The following is a 22,241-nucleotide window of genomic DNA, read 5'->3' on the forward strand; positions in this document are numbered from 1 at the left end:
CTCCACCCGTACTTGTGATTTGAGCCATTTTAATACCTGCTTCTATCTTTATTGCAGCTTTATAGCAAATGAAGTACTTTAATGAAACTCACAGTAAACAGCAGTATTTCACAGTGTGATTTTGTTCACCATGTTTTCTTGTTGCAGTCCCTGAGGAAAGACTTGGGGAGGCAGCTCTGACAGCAGCTCCTTGGCACTATGGGAAGCCCAGGAAGACTTTGCTTCAAGCAGCCATTTTGCTTTGTTAAAGTAACACCTGAGAGATGCGTAGCCTGTGTAATCCTTAAGTATGTCAATGTATTTGGGCTCAACTTATAGCATAAATGGGAAATGCAGTGGTCCTGTGGTTAGCTTTCATACCATAAAAGCAGTAAGGTGTTGAAGATTCTGATGCTCATTTTCAAGCTAAGAGTGAGGTTTTGGTATCTGGAATCAGTGAAAACAGAATGGCTCAGTTTCCTAAGGAAATAACGTGCATCTCAGGTCTTCCTTTTTCATCTACCTGCTGCAGTTATATCTCGAACAAGATGTAGTTGAATGTCAGGCATTTCAGAATGAAACCAAGATGGTAACTCAATTAGCAGATCAATTACGTATGATAATGGTGGCATTATGGTGTACTCCGTGACTCAGTCAAGCAAGACCTGATTCTTCCATTAGCTTGTAGAATAGTCCCTTCTGAGCTATTAATTGTTTCGGAGTATCAAATTCAGCTATCTGACCATTATCCAAGACTAAAATCCTGTGAACAATAAAACAGAAGTATGAGTTTGGGAGGATACCAGCAACTGTAAGAAACTCAGCTATTTGTACTTGTTTCTGAAATAAACTGTAGTACTGGGTGGAAAAAAGGGAATGATGGGGTTTGAAATGCATCATATAGGCATCAACAATCTTCAGTTAATCTACAGTTGCTTAGTTGATGTAAAATAGCTCCTAAGATCTATAGCAAAGCTTTGAGGGTTAAGCAAGGAAAAGGCAGAAATGGAATTGTTCTCTAGGATTTAGTCTCGTTCATACAGGCTGTCTGAGTTTTTCCTCCTCAGGGAAGTAGCTGAAAACATTACCGGTCACAGTCCATGATGGTGTTTATCCGGTGAGCTATTGTTAACACTGTGTTCTCTTTGAATCGAGTTCTCAGGGCAGACTGAATCTGAAGGTCAGTTTCTATATCTATTGCTGCTGTGGCCTCATCCAGAATGAGGACTTTGGCTTTCTGAAGAAGTGCTCTGGCCAGACAAACCAGCTGCTTCTGACCAGTGCTGCAAGTAAGAAAAGAGATGGTAAATTAAAAGCTGCAGTTGTTTTTCTCTGGAGTCAGAGGACGTGATTAATTTGAAATCAGTAATGAAAGGGAGATTGAGGCTGGTGGCTGGTGACGCTGCAGATAACAGTATGAAACAAGAAGCTAAGAAAACAAAAGTTGTGTATTACTATAGAACACAGAAGAACTGCACATGAAGTATTTCAGCATATGAAGCACTGCACAAACACAAGCTGCAGTGATTCAGTCTCAGAGGTTCTCCACTCTCAGTTATTTAATGCTATCAGATATGCCAATCATGCAGTAATTTGCTTAATGGGTATTTCCCTCCCTCTTCCTCCCCCATTTATTTATCTAATTATAAATTAGATTCCTTGTCCCGTTGGTTGCATGTCCCACGGCTCACAGGCTGGTACAGCCCTACCACTGTCTGAAGATAAGGTACCTTAGGTTTTCCCCTTGGTCAGTGCACTTATATTCCAACTGCTCTGGCAAATCTGCAACAAAGTTCTTGAGCTGAGTCAGTTCCAAAGCTGTCCAGATGTCTGCATCAGTGTACTGGTTTAATGGGTCAAGATTCATTCTTAAAGTGCCAGAAAACAAAACTGGATCCTGAACACAGAGACAAACAACTCCTGAAATGGATTATATTAAAGGGCACTTTGGTTTTCTCTGCTGAGTACGAATCTGTGGCTGATTTTATATGGAATGGGAGACTAGAATGGTGTAGAGGTTATTTCCAACAGAAATTTCAGACTGTTCCCCTTCTCGCAGATTCTTTCTAAACTCCTTCTGTGCGTTAAGATTTACAGCTCTGCTGAAAAATTCTGGAAGTTAATTGAATACCTGCGGGATGACAGTTATCTTCATTCTAAGGTCGTGGAGACCTAGTTGAGCAATATCTTGTCCATCAATTAGGATTGCTCCTTCTGCAGCTTCCACTAATCGCAGCAATCCTGCAGCAAGAGTAGACTTTCCAGCTCCTGTTCTTCCAGTTATGCCAATCTGTGAAGTGCAGTGTAAATCTTCAATGTTTATCATCTTTCACAGTTGGAAAGATATGTCTGTAGTTAGTTGTTCCTGGCTGGTGTATGGCCTTTGAAATGGATGGTCAGTTTTGTGGCGCTGTTCAAGGCATTCTTAAATCATTTCAAATTTGTGATTGTTTTGTATGAAGGCCAATCTTGAAAGCCTCTAATGGAAACTATCAACTAGAAAGCTTACCATGTAGAACAGGGCCTTGATGTGGACATTTCTTTGCTGTAACTCTGCTAATCCTCTGACATGAAATTTCACTCAGATAAACGTACGGTGCATGGAGCAATCCCAGAAACACTGCTTTTTACTAGAAGGGGTGTGCAGTGTGATTGACAAGAAAGGCTCATACCTTACCACTTCTCATGCTTACAAGTTACTGATGCAGAGCAGGGACTGCATCTGTACAGATCTCATCACTGCAAAGCATTTTTTGCGTTCAGCTCTTCTGAAAGCTCTTACTTACCTTCTCTTTTCCATTGATGGTTAGATTGATGTGCTTCAGAGCTAACTCCAGATTTGGCCTGTATCGTAAACTGTAGTTTCTAAATTCAATTCTTCCTTCAGTAAGCCAAACTTGACCTTGAAGTTTGTTGTTTAGAGTCCAGGGTGCCTAGACAAGTGACAAACATGAGGAATGTATGAAGCTGATTCAAATAACCAAGTGAATTAGCCTTACTGAAATGGGGATCTTATGAAGACGTGTATGCTGTATTCTTCCTGGTCATTTTATTGTTTCCAGAAGAGAAAAAGGTCTCCAAGTTTCATATTGCAAATGTGGCTTTCTACTTTGTGCTAAGGTGATCCCCATCACCTTAACTGAAAATGGGGATAAATATTTATTTGCATATCAAAGTTCTGATATTTAAGTGTTTCAATGAAAAGGTTTGTGCCTGTATACACGAGGCTGTGAAAGAAGTCTCATTTTGGATGATATCTGGTCATATGGAGAAATAATGATTACAGAACAAAAATGATTGCACTGGAGATTCTTAGTGGCTAAAAGGCTATCTAGTAGCCATCAGTTATCAGAACTGCATCTGAACTTGCACAGTGAATACATACTCCAGATATGGGCAGAAAACATGGCTCATTCATTCCAGGACTGTTAACAAGTGAAGCTATTTTAATGACAAATCTAATGCTTAAGTGTTGTAAGGAAATACAGCGGTCTGAGGTTATAAAATGAGCCATGTCAGTTGGATGTAAAATGCTGCAGTGTTTTAAAGGAAATACAACGACTTTCAGAAGGGCAAAAATGGGGAACAATGAATTGTTTGGCAGCTGATTGATTTGGCAGCTAACTGATTTGATTGGCAGCAATGTTGACCCAGCTAGCACGAGATAACAACTGGCTGGCTACCTCTTTAGGAGTCCGGGAGTATTCGCTCACTCTCTCCACAGAGACAATGTTGTTCTCAATTTCCGTCCAGGAGCGCACCATCCAGTTCAGAACGCCAGTTATCTAGCAGAAAGGAGCAGAAACACTAAGGTAGATAAAAGAACTTCGATGTGTGCTCACAGGTACCCGTTATGTTGTTTTAGTGTATATTTACAAAGGCATCCTCATCAGCTAATGACTTGAGAAATTATCCCTTCAAAGGCTAAAAAATAAACTTTGACAAGTCTCTGTGGTTATAAGGCTTTGTTAAAGAGCCTCACCAGCTCCCTCTGAAATGCTGCTGTTTGGGTAGTAAGAGGTAGTGTGACTATTCCATCGGCCATTCTGTAGCTAGTCTGCATGCAAAAAGACACACTGAAGAACGTGCTTCAGGTGCTTGAAGCATACTGTGACTCTAGTGTGAGGGCATGCAGGAGGGAAAGGATGGCTGCTGCGTATGTTTTATGGTCCCTTGTATCAAAGGGCTGCGTGCTTCGGTTGCTCCGGGTTAGCAGAGGAGAGGGCACTTAGAAAACTACAGAAAGAATGAATGACTTTTTAAAGAATGAAATAGTAGCAGAAATGAAAATTAGATTTGGGTGCAGTGTAAGCATGGTATTCCTGTTACCTGAAGAGCATACGAAATGGAGAAGCCTGCAGTTCCTGGGCTAAGATGTGTTCTGCCAATTGCTGCAAAAAGTGCTGCAAACAGTACAACGCCATTGCCTAGGAACTCCAGGTTTGCTGCAAGCCACCTGCAAGAGAAGATTACAGAGCTGTTGTTGGATGCCCTGCTACTTTTTAACCCACAGCACCCTGTTTGTACCCTAACAGCTCCACAGTTATTTTGCAGTGTTCTAAAAAGATCTTGCCTTGCTCTGGTTGCTGTTATCTGCCTTGTAGCTCGTGAGTGACTCCAGTCTCTTCAAACTGGTTGGCCTGTGGTCTCTGTTAGGACTTTATCCATGGGCAGTCGAATGAGCAGCTAGAACAATTTATTCCATTAATTGATCTAACCTTTCTCACTCTGCTATTCCTCACCTGCTATTGACAGGTGGTTGATGGGTTCTGCATATGCTTCCTGTCCTATGCACTGCCATGTGTGTACCCAGACAGGCCTGTTATTACTATAGCTTCTTGCATTTATGATGTTGGATGGTACCTCTAGCCATGTGTGAGCACGTGAGCCCAGTCATATGACAGGGAGGGAGCGTACTGGTTGTGTGAGGAGCGCATTGCCAGGCAGTGGTGTGTTATGAGTGATACATGTAAGAGACAGCCTTACCCTCAGATCACTGCATCAATTCTGTGAACCTCCACCCCTGCCCCAAGAGCAGCTCTTTCCACTCACAAGGGCTATGGCGGCAGTAAACTGTGATTTCCTCTACTCTGCAGATTTGTACCTGTCAGCAACTGCTCCAGGGAAGCATATTCTCAGATTCTCATCCACTAGGCTGTTGCTTTTCATAATAAACCTCTCCTGGTCCTTGTAGGCACGGATCACACTGCTCCCATGGAAGGTTTCTGAAATGTGGGAGTAGATTGGCGATCTGCTGGCAGCCTCCATGCGTCTCAGCTGGCAGGAGGTGGTGACATAGAAATGCTGGTACAAAGGGAAATGAAAAGAGAAGTGACTGGACGGTTAACATCTCTGTTGAGATGCTCCATAGAAAATTTGGAAAGGGCTCAGCAAGTATTTACTGTCTTACTGTTATAAAACCTAATGGGCAGGCAGGAGATGCCCTTAAAAGGTGAGGTAGTGTTTCTGCCTGTGTTATGTACTGTTGTCATTAAGAATAACCCCACAGTTGGGTAATGCAGGAAAGCCAAGGCACTTAAACTCAGAGCCTCTAAACTTATTTTTGCTTTCCACTGTAGACCAGCCCTTTGCCTGGCTGAGAATGGAGACATACTTGCACTTTTCCATCCCTTCCTTCTATTTAGTCTTACCTGGCAGAGCATTTGAGCTCGGTGCGGTAGCTGCTTGGAGTATGTGGCTGTATTAAAAATACATAAATAAAAATGCAGCACGGGAATGCTGAAGGAAAGGAAAAATGCCTTTGGTCTTAATATGATTTCATTTACACTAATGGAGGTTGGAGGTGAGGAATTTAGCCCCAAGGTAGATTTGATTTGGACAGTAAAAACTTAGAAGTCTTCATTCCAGAGACCTCGTGCTTTGGAAGGTTGAGGTGATGTGGGAATAGTTGATGTTATTCTTGTTCAGATGCAATTACAGATAATGCAACTAGTTTCTGCATGTCTCTGGCCCTGCGAAGCAGGCTTTCCACAGAGATACGGCTATGCTGTTGACTTGTATATGTATACTCTGAGCTCCTACCTGGAATACAGCGTAAAAAGCAGTCAAGGGCACTATGGCTATTGCTGCCTTTGGTGTAGCCACTATAATCACAAGGTAGATCTCAAGCAAGTTGAACAAGAATCCCAGCAAAGACTTCAGCTTGTCAGGGATGATAGAATCAATGGCATCCATCTCTTTGGAGAAGCGGTTCAGCAAGTTTCCAATGGGTGTCTCCTCAAAGAAGACTGTTGGGGATCTAGCAACATTCCTCAGCAACTGCAGAAACAGCTTGTGTGACGCTGACACGCCGCCTAGAAACACTGCTGCTGTGGACACGAATCTGACAACAGCTGCAATTTAAAAAATAATAATTACTGGGTCTGAACAAAGTTATCTTAGAGATCCCTTCTGTGAGATTCTCTTTGTGTATAGAGCCCATAGTTCTAGGTCCTATGCCAAACTTAGGATGGTGCCAAGAACCCAGGAGATGAAAAGCCTGTGGTTATGGACTTGTCTGTTTTGTGAGAAAAACATCCTGAACATGGAAAATGGAGATGGAAACAATTGGGTGAGAAGTGAAACGAACCTTGAATGACTCCTAGTGCACCAAAGACTCCAACTCTTAGCTCTGTATGTTGTTGTGTACCATTGTGTACAGGGTCTTCTGTCCACACGCTGAGCCAATAACCTCGAAAAAATGATACACCTTGCTGACATGTGAACAACAAAATGATGTAGACACACAGTGGTAAGCCTGTTGCTCTCAGGTAGGCTGCATAAACTGAAGTATTAACCTGGAGTGAAGCAATAAGGAAAAAATAAATGTTGGAAGGCTTAAGCTTGCTAGTGAAGAAAAACAGCTCTGAGGCAAGGAATGATTTATTAGAGCGTATCTACTCAGTTATATATTTTGAACCACAGCAAAAATTATTTTCCAGGTGGGTGAATAATTAAGTCATACTTCGATCTGTGGTATTAACCAGTAATTGTAGGAAACTGATGAATATTGTTGTGTTACACTGGTGTTACTTTCCTTATGCTGGGCTGACTTCCCTGGAATTGCACTTTGGCAGAGGGCTGACCCACCTCAGTGACCAGTAAACCAGCAGTACCTCCTTTATCCATAGAGGAAAAGCGCTGTGCTTACCCTGCCCTGCTGAGTTTTCTCTCCCCTGGTTAATCTTCCTTCAGTGACTTCAGCAGTGGTACAGCCTTGACTTACAGGAATGGTCTCCCTTCCCATAGCAGGAGATTTGACTGAATTGTCACTTTATAAAGAGAACAAAAATCCTTTCAATTTTTAGCCAAGGCAGTGAGCCTTTTCGAAGGTATTTGTCTCTAGGAAATCCTGCCACCATGTATGTTTATTTGTAGAGAGTAAAGCTGAACTTCTCTTCCTTCTTCCCTAGGGTGCATTTTTAACATTTCTTGCAGTGGCAGTGCACCTTTCCCAGAGTCAAATGGGATGTGCAAGTTGGAGCAGCTTATTCACCCTTATTCATCTCCTCTACAGTCATGCTCATTTTAAAGGCTGTTGTTTTTGGGGTCCTCCAGAGTGATCCCAGATCCATATGTATCACAAGCACAGAGCTCTGTCAAGTGTAGCTATTAAAAAGCCAGAGCTTGAGTGTTCACTGGCTGTAGCTGGTGTGAAACAAGTCAGACCTTCCAGCCCTACTGGGAAGCAAAGAGCAAGCAGATGTATCTCCACGCCTAGTACTGAGCTGCAGGACAGATTCTGGCTTCAAGTGAAATATGAAAAAACTGCTCATAAACATCCATATTCAATAGCTGTTCCTTACTTGTTCTGTAGTTTTACTTGTTTGCTGTTATTAGTGAAGACCAATCCCAAACCATTTTCATACACAGTAAGAAACTCCTGTATGTTTGTATGGACTTTCAGAGCAAATTCTTTGATATGAGACAGCTTTAAGCTTACCTAAATAGCTTGTCTCCTGACGGATTCTTTCTGGAGGTGACGGTGTCTCTGATGCCCCCTGTAGCTGTAAAATTAAATGTGCTGTTCAAGTGTTTTTAAATACTAATTTATCCTGTTACAGACATTGAGAAACTAAGAGAGAAAAGATTGCAAATAATTGTTCATAAGAATAGAAACACCAAGTGCTAATTTGACTGGCATTTTTCCCAAGGAATGTCCTTCACAGAATAAAACTTAAGATTGGCTTTTCCAGTTTTGTTCTTTTCCCTCTTTCTAGCTGTTAATAGCAGCAGACCCCCAGTTCATTAAGTATAACAATACTGAAACAAGAATGGTATTTCTGGGAAAAACAATTCCAATTTACTCGCATTACCTGGAAAACCAGAGCACACCTTCTCTTCTGCAGTATTGTGAGACTGAAGAAACTCTGCAAAAGCCCCGTTTCTCTGCGAAAGTTCTTGGTAGGAACCAATTTCTGCGATCATTCCATCCACCAACACAACAATGTTGTCCACTTGGTGCAAAATGCTGATCATGTGAGTCACAAGAACACGAGTCTGAATAAAGAGGGAACAGTTACGGTGGTTCTGGTGTTCCCCTGTTTACATGAGTTGTTGCAATTAAGTGTCTTCTAAGAAGACATCCTCAGAGCTGTAACTTTTACTAACGTCAGAATATTTTTGTTATTTGTTTCTGTCACTTCTGAGTGTCTCTTTGTCAAAGTTTATCTTTGCAGCATGGCTTCGTAAGTGGAAAACTAAGGAGAAAATCATGGAAAAACAAAACAAAAACTAAGTGGAAAATCATGAGTGGAGAGGTGAACCAACTTGCTCTGTGTCATGCATGGCATAAAGAAGCAAAGATGGAAACTGATGCCTGACTTCAGATTAGCAACGTGTAGGACCTTTTGCAGGGTTCACTGACCAGTCCCATGTTGTTGATTCTACTCAGACTGAAGATCCTAAGGAGAATGACGATAACTGGAGAGTCTATCACCTTCATTGTCATTGATGTCAGTATTCCAGAAAGAAATTTGTGTCTGAGAACTTGTTCAGACTGAATAAAACTAAATTATCAATTTATAACATGGAAAAAAAAAGAAAGGTGCCCTGTCATCCCTTCTCACGTATCCACATTTATCACCTGTATTGTCTGACAGTAGAGGAGGTATACCAGTGCAACCAAATGCAAAGAAGAGTTTAAGATGGACATCGAGACTGAAATTTAAGTGATGAACAGTTGGGTGATAAGAACTATAAAGGTGCTGCCATCAAAAATGATGGGATGAGATATTATGATAAAGTGAAAAGAGTAGACGCTTCTTCCAAACTACACTAGAAGTAAATCCCAAAGCAGGAAAAATCTAATATTGACAGAAGACTTTAGAAAAACAGCTTTGCTGTAGGAGTAAGGCCTGGAATTAGGCATGTGGTTTGAGTGAAGATAAAGGTAGTCTTTCAGAAGAACCTGACCTTTCATTCTTCCTCCTCCTAGCTGAAATTCACTGCAAGACTTGTCTGCAATCTATGCAGCATTTTGGTTGTTGCCTATGCCACTAACTAGTTTTGCTGCTAGCATAAATAAGTAAAAAAAATTGGGAGCCTTTGATAAAGTAACTCACATGACTGGAAATATTTGTGAGGTCTTTATGACTGAATACATTTTGATGTCTTTTACAGTTCAGAATTTATAACAAACCTTATCCTTCAGTAAACCATTGGGTCCAAGAACGTGTTCAAAAATGTGCTGTCCAACGTGGGCATCAACGGCAGAGAGGGGATCATCTAGTAGGTAAATGGAAGATCTTTGGTACACAGCACGAGCGAGGCTTACTCTTTGTTTTTGTCCTCCAGATATATTTATTCCCTGTAAAAATGCATTGATACTGTTTATTACTTTGCTACTTTTTACTCCTGAGGTTTTATGAGTTGCTTATTATTAAATGACAGTCTCTTTCTCTCCTTTCCCTCCCTCCCACCATACTGGGCTCCTGAGATGCTGAGGCAGAGGCCTCTTCTCTTGAGAAACTCCACTCTCCTGCAGAAGAGGACCCATGAATGACCTGGATTTGTTTACTATGTCTGACACATCTCTCATATCTCTAGTTAGCCTAACTATTAAGAGATGGGCTTGAGACCCCTTTAAATTATAGCCCAGCTTTTCAGAAATTCCTGAGTACTTGCCCTTGCAAGTTTAATTCCTTTCTTGGTGTTTTAAGCAGGACATCCAAAGCTGAAGTTAATCATGTTTTGGTAACTTTTCCATAAATCTAGGCCTGTACCTTCTCTCCTATTTCACTCTTCTGCCCTGCAGGGAAGCTCTCCAAATCAGGTTGCAATGCACAAGCATCAACCACTCTATTAAACCATGTTTCATCCATCTCCTTCCCAAAGAGAATATTATCTTCCACTGAAGCATTCTGTATCCAAGCTTGCTGGGGGACGTAAGCTGCTGTGCCCTACAAAAACAGAAATGAAAGAATGTTATCAATTCCTTTTTCATAAATACAACTTGGTACTGTGTGAATCTGTCTTTGAAGAAACAAATTCCCAATTAGCTGTATGGAAATATGCAAAGACCATCACCATTGAGAGGTCTCAGAGTGCTTTGCAAAATGAAAGGTTCCTCACCCTGCTATTTTTCAGAGGGAGAAACAGGTGCAAGGGACATGACTACCACAATGCCACTATAGCTCACTGTCAGCATGGGAAATGGAACTGGATCTCCAAAGTCCTGTTCCAGTTCCCAGTCATAAGAGCCAGGCTCATTAGGGAGCTCTTAAGTGCCACTCAATGATTAAATGTAGGCTGCTATGCTATAGCCTTTGTTAACATTCAGCAGTGAGTTTTCATCAAGTATGTGATGCCTTAGTTTATACTTCACTGTTCTTGAATATAGCTTAATTAAAAGCAAATGCTCAGGGGAAAATTTACCTTCATAGTCACACACCCATCCATCTTTTCCAGGTCACCGAGTAACGCGGACAGCAAGGAGGACTTTCCAGCACCCACTTGGCCAACTACAGCAAGCAAGGAGCCTTGTGGCACGGTAAGATCTATCCTATAGAGAGAAGAGACCATACCATCCCCCCGCTCCCTGATCACTCTGACCACCTTTTAAACACACTTCCTAAAAGAAAACAAGCAAAATTATTGCTGTCGTGATGCAGCAGTAAAAAATACATGCTTCTAATTTCATATAATTTCACAAGGTTTCCCTTTTTGTTATGCTAACAGTTCAGTAGCACAGGATTCATCCCTTCAGAGGCATGTTCAGCCAGAAAGTCTTTGTCCATATCTGCATTTGGATTTAAAGCCAAGATTGAAGACACAGAGTCCCACTCTGGATGCAGAATAGCCCAAGGTACTGGATAGTATTTCTTCTGTAAAACTGCAGCGCCTTTTGAAATGCAGCAACTGTACACCACCAATTCCACTTCTTTTACTTAAATTAATCTAATTCCACATTTTAATGAATAATTGTGTAAATATAGAAAATAATTGTGTAAATACAGAAACTTTCCTGTTTCTGTGCTCTCATCAAGACAGGAATAGAAGAAAGAATACATTTTATCTGACTTCGTAATTGTCAGGATTCAATGTGAAATATGAAGCAGACTCATAAACCTCTATGTATTCTACACTGCTTTCAGTTCGGGCCCTGAATAATTCATTCATTCAGCTCCTGTTCTGACTTACAGAACTGAGCAGAATAAGCTTAAGATTGTACCTTCTAAGACAAGGAGAAGTGTCTTTGCTCCAGCAGAAAGTTCCATTTCTTATGATGATACTTGCTGGAACTAAAATATGAGGAGAAATAGAACATTTGTAAATCCAAAGGTAGCTACAGAAAACATCCCTATGTTTCAGTATGTACTTAGATAAAATCAACCTTAAGTATCAAAAGAAGAGTCTGATTACCAGATCTGATGTCACTGTTAGAAATTACTAGGTTTAGAAACAAAACAATGGTAAGGGGCAAATAATTTTCTCTCTTGGCTATGGCAGGCACCATAGTACAAACTGAACAATGGTTGCTATTCCTCTTGTAAGACAACAGTACTAACACAAAAGCTCACCACAGTCAGAAGTGTTTCTGTTTGAGCTTTCAGGATTCAGGTCTTCCAGATTCAGAAAAGCCGCTAAGCGTTTTAAAGAAACTTTGGCCTGAAATGAAGAAGCATGCAAACACTAAGATTTAGAAGAGAAAGGGAAGTACAGCTAAAAGACTCAACCTGAAAACCCACTGACTAGGTGCTGTGTTGCAGATGCTTAGATGGACAAATGCAGCTCTTTCCTAAGCTAATTGCCTTTACTTTCACTTAGCTCATCAAATAGGTTTTGTTCTTCCATGTGTTTTTTCCTTCTGTTCACATGTTTGATATTGGGGCTTTTTCCTCCAAATTCATCTTGCAGTATTTTTTAGCAATTGCTCCTGTATATGAAGAGCAGTGCAGAAGAGAAGTGCAATTTCCCAGTTTCTCATTGATAAATGACTTGCTTCTATCCCTGGCTTGGTCTAGCAAGGTTTCCCTGATCTGCCATGGAGATTTTCCCCCCCTGCTCTGATCTTTGTGATTAAAAGCAGAACTAGAAGCCCATCTCAGATATACTGTTGCTTGTGATATAAGGCTAACAGGTAATTAATGTTTCCAGGAGAAGCGAAGCGTAGATACTGCCCAGCAGAAAAAGCATTAGAACCCTGCCTCACACAGCATGATGCTTGTAAGGCCCTGGAAGATTTAAGAACTATTCCTGGGGACTATTTTGTCAACATATGGAGCCTTTCTGAAAAACAGTACTTAAAAATACTTTTAGCTGCAAGGTAAAACTTCTCTGTTTCAAAATAGCAATTAAATAGCTGACCTGAGTCTTAAAACCATTAAGACATTCCTGCCTTTACCTTTTAATGGTGATATGTACAAAAAAACACATGTGGCCAAAGGAAAAGAAACATATCCTGCAATTAACCTGGACAGCAGCATTTATGGAGAATGGCAGGAAAGAGTGTGCAGTGTTGAGAATGTTGATCAGTGTTAAAGATACAAAGGCCTTCTGAGCATCCAGGACGTGTGTGTTATCCACCAGTGTGTAGACAGCAAACATGACAAATGCAATCTGGAAGGGAGCAAAGCAAAACCAAACCATTTGCTTCAGACAAGGAGAAGAGAATGATTCCTAGTTAGTAGATCCCTTTCTAAATATTCTGGAATTCATTTAGTTAAACCTAGGCTATCATCCATATACATTATCATAGCAAATATCATAGGCGTGGTCTTGCATGTTGGTGATAAACCAAGTCTGATCATTTGATGTTTGTCCTGCTTTAAGGAAGTTTTGGTGCTGTGGTTGCAGTAAGATGAAAACATGGCCAACTTCCACTAAAAGCGTTTATGGCTGACCTGCAACAGTATAAGCAAAGTGGCTTGTGCTGGTACTGACTGCATTATGAACTGTGTGTAGCTGGAGGTCTCCAGGTGGTTTTTACAAAGCAGGCTTCATCTGCTTGGAGCACATCATGAGACAAGGTGACGTGTTCACAGAACTGTCAGGACAGTAGAAGCCTGTGTGGCTGATTCACCAGGAGTCAGCTCCTCCTGTGAGACCACCAGCTGCTCCACACAGATACTGTCTTTAGCTGTCCAACAGGAAAAATCTGTCCAGACATACCACAAAGAGAAGTGGAAGTAACAGTGCATGTTTTGTGTAGGAAGATGAATCACTCACCAGGAAAGTTGATGAGTGGAAAGAAGCTAGAGATGCTGAAAAGAGAATCTGAGATCTTTTTAGAGCCTGAAGTTCTTGCCTCCGGATAGCATGCACTTTCGCCATGAAGGTTTTTTCCCACCCGTAGAGCTTGATTACTTTAATGTCACTAAGAATGGCATTGGTAAGTTTGGCCCGCTCATCTTTATGCTTCATCTGGGCCTCCTGTAATAGATTGAATATATAACGTGCGATTATTCTGGAAAAACACCTTAATCCTGCCTATGAGCTCTGAATAAATTTCCCTGCAGCTGAACTGTGTATGCCCTTGTGCTTGTAAATCTTTGAGGCTGGGAGCCATTTTGCTTTTGTTCTTTAGAGCATTGTTTTTACTGGCAATACATACAAAACCAGAAAAGGTCAGCAAACGCAAATTAAAAGAAGTAAAAGGCAGATGAGCTTATTCTAAACCTCAAGTAACTTTGCAGGCTTTGAATTCTCCTAGGTTACTTGAGAAAGTCGTGGTCATAGTGAATAATGTATATTAACCCATCACTTAAAGCCAAATGATAGTGATACACACCAATGCAAAGCTTAACAACTTGCCTATTGTAATCATCAGCCTTAGATTTTTTCTGTAGCCCGGGGTTACATGTGGTCCTTCTGTAGGAGAGTATGGCAGCATTTAACTTAGATTTTAAAGTTGAATCCTAGCGTAATTCATGTTAGTAAAAAACTTTAGTTTTATGGAGCAAAATGTACCTGGAAATGACTCCTCCTTTTGGTGATCATAAAATTCAGAGGCAAAAGAAAAAGGAATACAGCGATTGAAGCCAAAGCCGATGGCCCAAGGAGCTGCCAGGAGAGAAAAGGAAAATGGAGGAACTTCTGGTGTTACTAGAAATGACAGTCTTCCACTCCCTCTTGCTCACATTCCTTCTTCTTTGAAACCTATGATTAACACCCCTGAAGTCTAAGGCTTTTCTCCAGCCTTTGCCTTTCTTGGGAGTTGAGCTGCGTAAACACTGTGGGTTGATAATTCTCCAAGCAGGGTAACTCCTGTCATCGTACTCTGCTGAATTTATTTGCTTTCCTTTTAGGAACTGGGCTAGTGCTGATTGAGATCCAGAAGCATGCTTGGTGCTTCAAATCATTTGCTTCCCACCTGCTCTTGGACTTATTAAGGAGGACATCTTGTGGCTGGCATATGGAAGTGACACCAAAAAAAAAAACAAACAGGCTTTGTTTGGAAAACTTTTCTTGCAACATAAATAACTAAGTTTGCCTGAATTTACATCAACTAGTGAGATAAAATGGCAGCCATTGAGTACAGTGCCACATACTCTTGGACAGCTCTTGAATTCGTAACTCATGCACCAAAACAGAGCTTCTTTCTTGTGGTTTAGTCACAGCAGATCCAATACTCTTTTTGAATATCATATAACTTTGCTTCAGTTTCCTTCACTGATCTCTTGGTAACAAACCTTCAGGACTCTGTACTAATGCAGATAACTTCTGACAATAGAAGTGAATTTTTCATGCTACACAGCTAAGAAAAAAGGGCAATTTTTGGTTGTTCAGACCAGCAAAATCTTAAGGTGAATTTTGAAAACTCCTTTTTCCTTTGATACCTAGAATGGAAATCAATTGCTGTGTACTGTCGTCATATTTTACCTGCCACAAGAAGACAAAGCAGATGATAATCCGAATAGGAGCAAGCCAGGTTCCATTAAAATAGATAATGAGATCCATTAGCTTTTGGACATCAACAGACACCAGATTAACAATTTCACCTACTGTTACTGTTTTCCTTGATGCATTTGACATGATTAGGATCTAAACAGGGTAGAGAAGAAGGTATAAGTCTGACAACAGCTTTGATCCAGACATCAAAGAAAAAGGTCAAATCATAGGTACTGAAAATGTGCTGATGCCTGAAATATGTGACTTCACTTGAGGAAGTGAACTCCTATAGTTCCCTTTCCCAACTATAATCTAAAGCATAACAAAGCTTATCCTTCCTTTACTTGTGTTTCCCTTCAGAGGTAATATCTGAAAAACAAACAGTAAAATACCCGACACACTGTTCAGAGACAAAACACAGAATTACATGCTAGAAGTAGATCTCTAATAGTGTATTCCCTGATATTGTTGAGAGTAATGTAACAACATCACAATTACTAATGTTAGGCTAGGAAAAAAATGAGGTTGAAAAGGAAGTTTACAGACTCACCTTCCTGTATACAAGCCCTGTTACTGCAGTTTTCAGTCTCAGACCCAGAACGAGACACATGTACATATATCGTTGTTCAAACAGAGTCTGGAGGCAAGCTAAAAGAACCAGAATGAAGGCATAGAAATAACCATGCCAGCTAGGGGCTTCTTGATCTTCAATGAACTCAAGGAAAAGGCTGCAAGACAGAAGCACAATATTGATTAATTTATGTAGAACTGATGTGATGTTAGAAATGAAGAAACACCAGTGATTTTTCTGTATTCTCTAGCTGACCTTTGTCAGTAAAAATAGTAGATGAGATGGGAAAACTTCTAGGTATCCTGTCTCTGCAATATCTTGTTTTCTGACATTTAGCCACGCTTGGTTTTGAAGTAATCTCTGATCTATCTCAGCATCTCCTGAGATGTGATTTTTCAGTGTGAAAGATGACTCCTGAATTCTGGGAATTTGTCAGAAATATGCAAATAAGCAGTGAGAACCTAAGGAGGTCATTGAAATTTCCACAGCTGCTTCTAATGACTGAGAAGTGTTTTTGCCTTTGAAAATATATTGCAATGCAGGTTTGTGTTGTACCAACATAATCCACAAAGTGTAACGATCAACTAAATAAGATGCTACTTAAGATGTGTAGGATGCTCAGCTGTATGCTTTATAATTAGTCAAGGAACATAGAGCTGTGAGTTTACAGCAAACTGCTGACAACCTGTGCAATGAATGCAATACATGCAATACATAGGACCACCAAACAATGCTTGCTTTTGTTTTGGCAAAGTTGTCACAAAGCTTAGGGCAACTGGTCCTTTCCACACAGCAGTAAAGAAAATGTACACAGCTCTGCAAAGTAACACTGAAGTGACTGTGGGCTTAGAATAAATGGTAATCCAGCTCCTTTCAACACCAGTCAGAGATTGCAAAAGCTAAGAGTCTGTTTATCCACTTTTGTGAGTGCTGACATATATTTCTCTAGGTGACCTCATGCACACAGCAGTCTTATACATGTGGTGTTTTCTTTGGGAAATACATTCTAAACAGGCACATACCTCAGTATCTTTGGGATGGAGAACAAGAAGACGTCACAGATAACTAAGCAGAGGGTGCCGAGTAGGAAATAGGTTCCAAACATGCTCCAAAATGCTTGCAGCAATGGCCCACTCTGACTGTGCTCTGACTGCAGTAGAACCTCTGTCTCTTCAGCTTCTGCAATATCAGTTCCAGTTTTCTGACTCTTTTTAAAAGTAGCAGACTCCATTTTTCTAAAGAAACAGCAGAAAAGCTGACTGTACCTGAGGAAACTGCATCCTATGTTTTCAAAAAATTAAATGTCTCGAACTGGATCTCGTGCCATGTCCAGTATAAATGCAGGTCAAAAAATGATCCTTCTCATTAGAAAGAACTACAGAACCAAGCTTCTAGGAATTAAAAGATGTTGTCCAGTGCATTTCAACGCTTAGGTTTTGCACAAAAAAACCCTCCCTGTTTACCCACTGATTAGAAAAGACTCCCACGTTTTTGTAACAGACTGTTGACATAAAATCTGAGTAACCATATTTTTGTTGTTTAATAGACAGATATTTCAGTGGGATCTTTGATTCCTTTGTCTTGATGAACAGGATGCTTCCATCTGTGTTGGAAGCAGCAGCAAAGCTCACACTGAGAACCCAAATATGTACTGAAGCTGTCTGGCTACTGTGCTGGATGTCTCGTACCTGCAGATGTACAAGCTCAGGCTGGACTGGACTTTGAGCAACCTGATCTAACTGGAGATATCCCTTTTTGTTCCAGAGGAGTTGAGCTAAATGACCTTTAAAGGTCCCTTCCAACTCAAATAATTCTATGATTTTGTGGTCTGTGGGGAATGGAGGAGCTTCAAGTCTGTTCAGAGATGGCATAACAGTCCCTGTGGGCATATACATCTAAAGGGAGAGAACCTGCCCAGCTGAATCCATGACACACTCTCTAGATTAAGTACTCACTGCTTCATTCTCTTGTTATATTTCTTCCACTCCTTCTCAGCCCAGGCAACAATTTCTTCAGAGGAGTCCTTTTTCCTCACTGACCACAGGTCATCCACCCCCAAAGACTGCCGACAGCCTTTCCAGACAAGCCTGGAGAACACAGCTGATAAGTAAGCACAGAGGTATTCGTTGCATATTTAATATTTTCAAAACAGATGGGCCTTAATTCAGTGCTCCACAGTGAATTCTGTAAATACTGCTTAGGAATATCCTTTCCCTGAATACATAGGAACACTTAGGAACAGCTGTTTTGCTTCAAATCCCTATGCTATCTTCTGTCAGCATAATTATTATTTGCAAGTAAGCCCTAACTGACAGTGGGGTCTCGGGCAGAGGGGCACAAAGTTCTTTTTAACTTAATTCGTGGCTGTGTGAAACAGAGGAGGCATTACCATAGCTGACATAAGGTCCAAGTTATGTAATCATTTTACTTCTGACTGTTAAGCAGAAGGCTGGGCCAAAATCCTCTTCCAAGATTTTCTCTCTGTCCAGCATTTGATACAGGAAGGTCTGGCAGGCAGGGATCATAAATTTGTGTTTTAAACCATTTTGAGAATAATGAGCTACATTTTATAATTTGATCACGTGAGAATACCTCCCGTTCCCAGAGAAGGAATTAAAGACCTCACTATGTGAGGTAACCTGGGGGCAGAGATGCTTCAACTGCTTCTCACCTACACCCCTCTCTTATGCTCCTGTTATTTACATATTTATTTCTGATATTATACCAAAACCATGCCTTTTCTGCATTTCCTTACCCAGAGAACCACCAGTATGTGATTTTGGACAGAAAAGAGCTGCTGGCTTCTGGACACTGATTCTGATGGGAGGAAAAACATGGGTGATATTTATATGAAGAAAAGGGAATGTGTCAGACAATATCCCTTCTGCACTTTTCCAAGAAAAAAACAAACAAAAAGGTACCCAGCCCCCACTTCTTGCCTCTGACGATGTGAGTGTATTGTGAGGGATCAATGGGACTTTGGAGAATTAGACTTGGAATAATGTCTCAAATACCATCCTTCATATCCAGAGACATTTACTTTGTGAAGCACGTAGATCTGCCATACATGTACCTCAGACAGAGGAATGTACTGGTTTACGGAAGACCAGGCAGAATTAAAATAAGCCCTGTATGCTGGTTTCAATGAAAACAAGTAAGAGTGTGGATAGGTCATTAGTTCTTCAAAACACACAGAGACGAAGTTGTTATCCCCAGATCTGCTGGTTACCTTTTAATACCATTGGCCTTTATACAGAATGATGTATTTTGCATCTCCTAGATAATCATGTTCCTGTGTATTCCCAGAAGATTAAACTTGAGCGATGAAGCAAAGCATTATGAAAAGCTACATTATACTTACAGAACTGTTGACAGCTTTAGAGAAGAAGGGAGGGTGATCGACTAAGCAGAATAACACAAGCTCTCCAAGCACCAGGCTAGCATAAAGGTAAGTGGCAACATGGTGGAAAAAGTCTTCCAAGAACCCCTAAGAAACAGAATACTGCTGAGAATGCGGTAAAAATTCTTCACATTAAATCAATGGGGAAATATGGCTTCTCCGTACTCTACAGGCCATAAGCTCTGAGTTTTTTGCTTTTATTCATATGTGAAATCTGATGAACACTCAGAAAACCACGCTCTGTCTGTACTGAAAGGGATAACATGAACAGAGATCAGAGCTGTTGATCATTTTTCGCAGCACAGACATTAAAAAAGGAATTCAGTTCTTCACCTTGCTACCAATGAGGCAAAAGGAACCGTATTGTTCAGAGCCTTCATACCCTTTCATGTTAAAGATACGTGGTTTCACTCACTCTTTCCAGGCCATGCTGGATTTTGGAACTAAACATCACAAGTGCAGACAAGAACGTGAGCAGCCAGTAAATCAACATGATGCCTGAAGACCGGATGCCCATCATTCTTTCTGCTTGGGTAAGGAACATGGCGAGGATCTGTGAGGAAGCAGAAACACCTCCAGGTAAATAGCTGGTAGTGAAATGCCAAGCATTATTATCAAGTTAATGGACACAGTAAAGCAAAATCAATTTCTTGCCCAAACATTTCAAGATACTTAGAGTTGAAGTATTTTAAGGCTAAAAGTGAATGTAATATGAGCAGATTGCACTGCAGAATGTCACTACTGAAAGAACAAGTAATAGAACCACAACTAGACCAACAGGCTGGAAGGCTCTAGGCTATGAAGGTGCCACGACAGAAGGGGAGGATGGGCACTTAGTCAAAAAGAAATCCCATTTCATTCATTAAGAGCCAGCCACACTAACTAATGTACTGTGCTTGTGGGAAACTCGATTGTTTCTTATTATAAAACCTCCTTCTAAATATTATTGCTGCTTTGGCTCTTGTGAGGTGTACGCAACCCACAGAGCTACATAGTGTAGCTACCTCAACTCTTACCCCCTTCTGCTTCACACATCAGAAACTCACAGCATTGCTCCAGCCTTATATTCCCCATCAGCTATCTTTGTGCTCAAAGACGCTGAAAAACATGAGAAACACCAGAAGTGTCCACAGAGGGTCACACACAGACAGGACAAAAGAAGAATTACCATTGTGATCCCCAGCACTGCAGGGCTAATGAGGAATGCTGGAGTCCGAGGGATTCCTTGGCTTATTTCCCACATTACAAAGAAGACGTTGGAAAAACACAGTATTACCAGGAGGAATCCAAGGATCTGGGATGGAGACAGCAAAAACACATTGGAATGAAATAAAAAGATGCTGGGCCAGCCTACTGAACTGACTGCTCCAATGAGGCTGGGCTGTAAGACTGAAGAGGTAACAGAGCAGGTTTGAGGCAGAGAACATTATGGGAAGCAGCAGGGAACCATGTGGAACTACAGGGGAAGCTTGACGTGGTTATTCCTGAATATTTACTTGATTTGTACTGATGTGACTTTTACCTGAGTGAATAAATGTCAATACAAACACAGAGATGGATCATCAGAAAAGAGTTAATGATTCAGAACAATTAAATTATGCATCAGAGTTGCAATAATGTTAGGACCAAATCCCATCCTCCACTGTTACCATTTTGATTTTGAAGATGTGGGACATCCTGATATAGCCTTTGTTTTTGTGTCGAAGATACGAGTAGTAGAAGGGAAAACAGATCCACAGATAGGCACAGGGGATCCAAGCAAGGACTGTGTTCTCAAAACACCAGGTAAATCTTGGGCTGTTGGTGTACCACGTCTGGTTCCAGTCCTGTCACAGAACCAACACAGAAGTGAAACAGTAATGCTAATGTATGCAGAATTTCATCAGCCAATGCAAATTGCTCATAGTGCAACTGAGATGATGTTAAAGAAACCCGATGCGAAGTTTCAAGTGCGAAGAGTTGGCAACAGAGAGAGCTGCTGGAGATGATGCTACAGGAGAGGGATCAGCAGCAGCATTCTGCAGGGAATGGACATGGGAAGAGGAAAGAAAGGGTTGAAAAGTGCCAGAGAAAATGAATCATCTAACAGAAATAAGGAGGAAAAAAAGAGAGAGAGAGGAAATTTAAGTTATTGAGTGTGGAATGAGGAAAAATAGATTTGGAATCAAAAATACTATTAGCATCTGGGAATGGTCAGCAGAGAACACCTGGTGCAACAGAGATAAGGAGAAGTGTCCTGGAGCATAAACTGCTTCACAACTGCATTTCCCCAGCTGTCTCTATAATCCAATGATAAGTTCTCTGACCGGGGGCAATCACTCTGATGCCAAAGCTTGAGCAGCCCGGGGGAAACGCTCCGCCAGCAGCAATTCTGGCAAAGAAGGCGGGTGGTTGGATCGCTGCTGTCGCGTTGAGAACAGGCCCGCGTGGCAGAGCAGGGCCGGGCTGTGCTCCAGCTCGAGCCGGCGCCGCCCGTGCCGCCGTCGGGGCCCTCACTCACCCACAGCCCGGCCGAGCCCTCCCGGGAGCCGCACAGCCGGCCCGCCGCCATGGCGCCCGCGGAATCGCGCCGAGCGGCCCCGCGCTCGTTCGCCTCGACGCCCGGTGCCGCGGGGTGCCCGCCACGGCAACTCGGAGCGGGCGGGAAAGCCGCGTCCTGAGTGGGAAACGGCGGAGAGCCCCGAGCCGCCCGGAGCGAGGGGAGCCGGGAGACGGGACAGCGAGCAAAGTCCGGCCGGGCGCTGCCAGAGGGGACGGCGCTGCCCGCGGGGGCAGGAGGCGGAGGTACAGCTCAGGCCGGAGGGGCTGCGGCCGGGGCTCTCGGGGCGGCGCTTGGGTTTGTGCGACCCGGGAGCGGCGGCGCTCTGAGTCCAGGGCTTCGTCGCCGCGGTCCCGGTCCGCGTTGTGCAGACGGAGCTGTCGGCGGGCAGCGGGGCCGCCGGGCCGGCAGAGGGCAGCACC

At 42.0% G+C, this 22,241-nt stretch overlaps 1 protein-coding gene across 1 annotated transcript; it reads right to left on the bottom strand.

Annotated features, from left to right (window-relative positions):
• Window positions 1-22,207, bottom strand: ABCC6 (ATP binding cassette subfamily C member 6). Its single transcript, XM_072348716.1, has 31 exons — window positions 21,781-22,207; window positions 20,930-21,106; window positions 20,449-20,574; window positions 19,696-19,833; window positions 19,242-19,367; window positions 18,636-18,697; window positions 17,836-17,967; window positions 16,903-17,115; window positions 15,860-16,037; window positions 15,301-15,462; window positions 14,389-14,481; window positions 13,648-13,851; window positions 12,892-13,038; window positions 12,000-12,087; window positions 11,651-11,720; window positions 10,855-10,981; window positions 10,203-10,379; window positions 9,620-9,787; window positions 8,295-8,478; window positions 7,922-7,985; window positions 7,130-7,250; window positions 6,569-6,776; window positions 6,022-6,332; window positions 5,084-5,283; window positions 4,309-4,435; window positions 3,663-3,764; window positions 2,766-2,912; window positions 2,111-2,269; window positions 1,710-1,876; window positions 1,068-1,262; window positions 1-742 (listed from the first exon to the last, which is right to left on the bottom strand). The coding sequence occupies exons 1-31, from the start codon at window positions 21,829-21,831 to the stop codon at window positions 634-636; spliced, it is 4,533 nt and encodes a 1,510-aa protein (XP_072204817.1). The 5' UTR covers window positions 21,832-22,207; the 3' UTR covers window positions 1-633.
• Window positions 22,208-22,241: the final 34 nt, after the last annotated feature.

The sequence above is a fragment of the Excalfactoria chinensis genome, chromosome 14, assembly GCF_039878825.1.
Source record: "Excalfactoria chinensis isolate bCotChi1 chromosome 14, bCotChi1.hap2, whole genome shotgun sequence".
Taxonomy (NCBI): Eukaryota; Metazoa; Chordata; class Aves; order Galliformes; family Phasianidae; genus Excalfactoria; species Excalfactoria chinensis.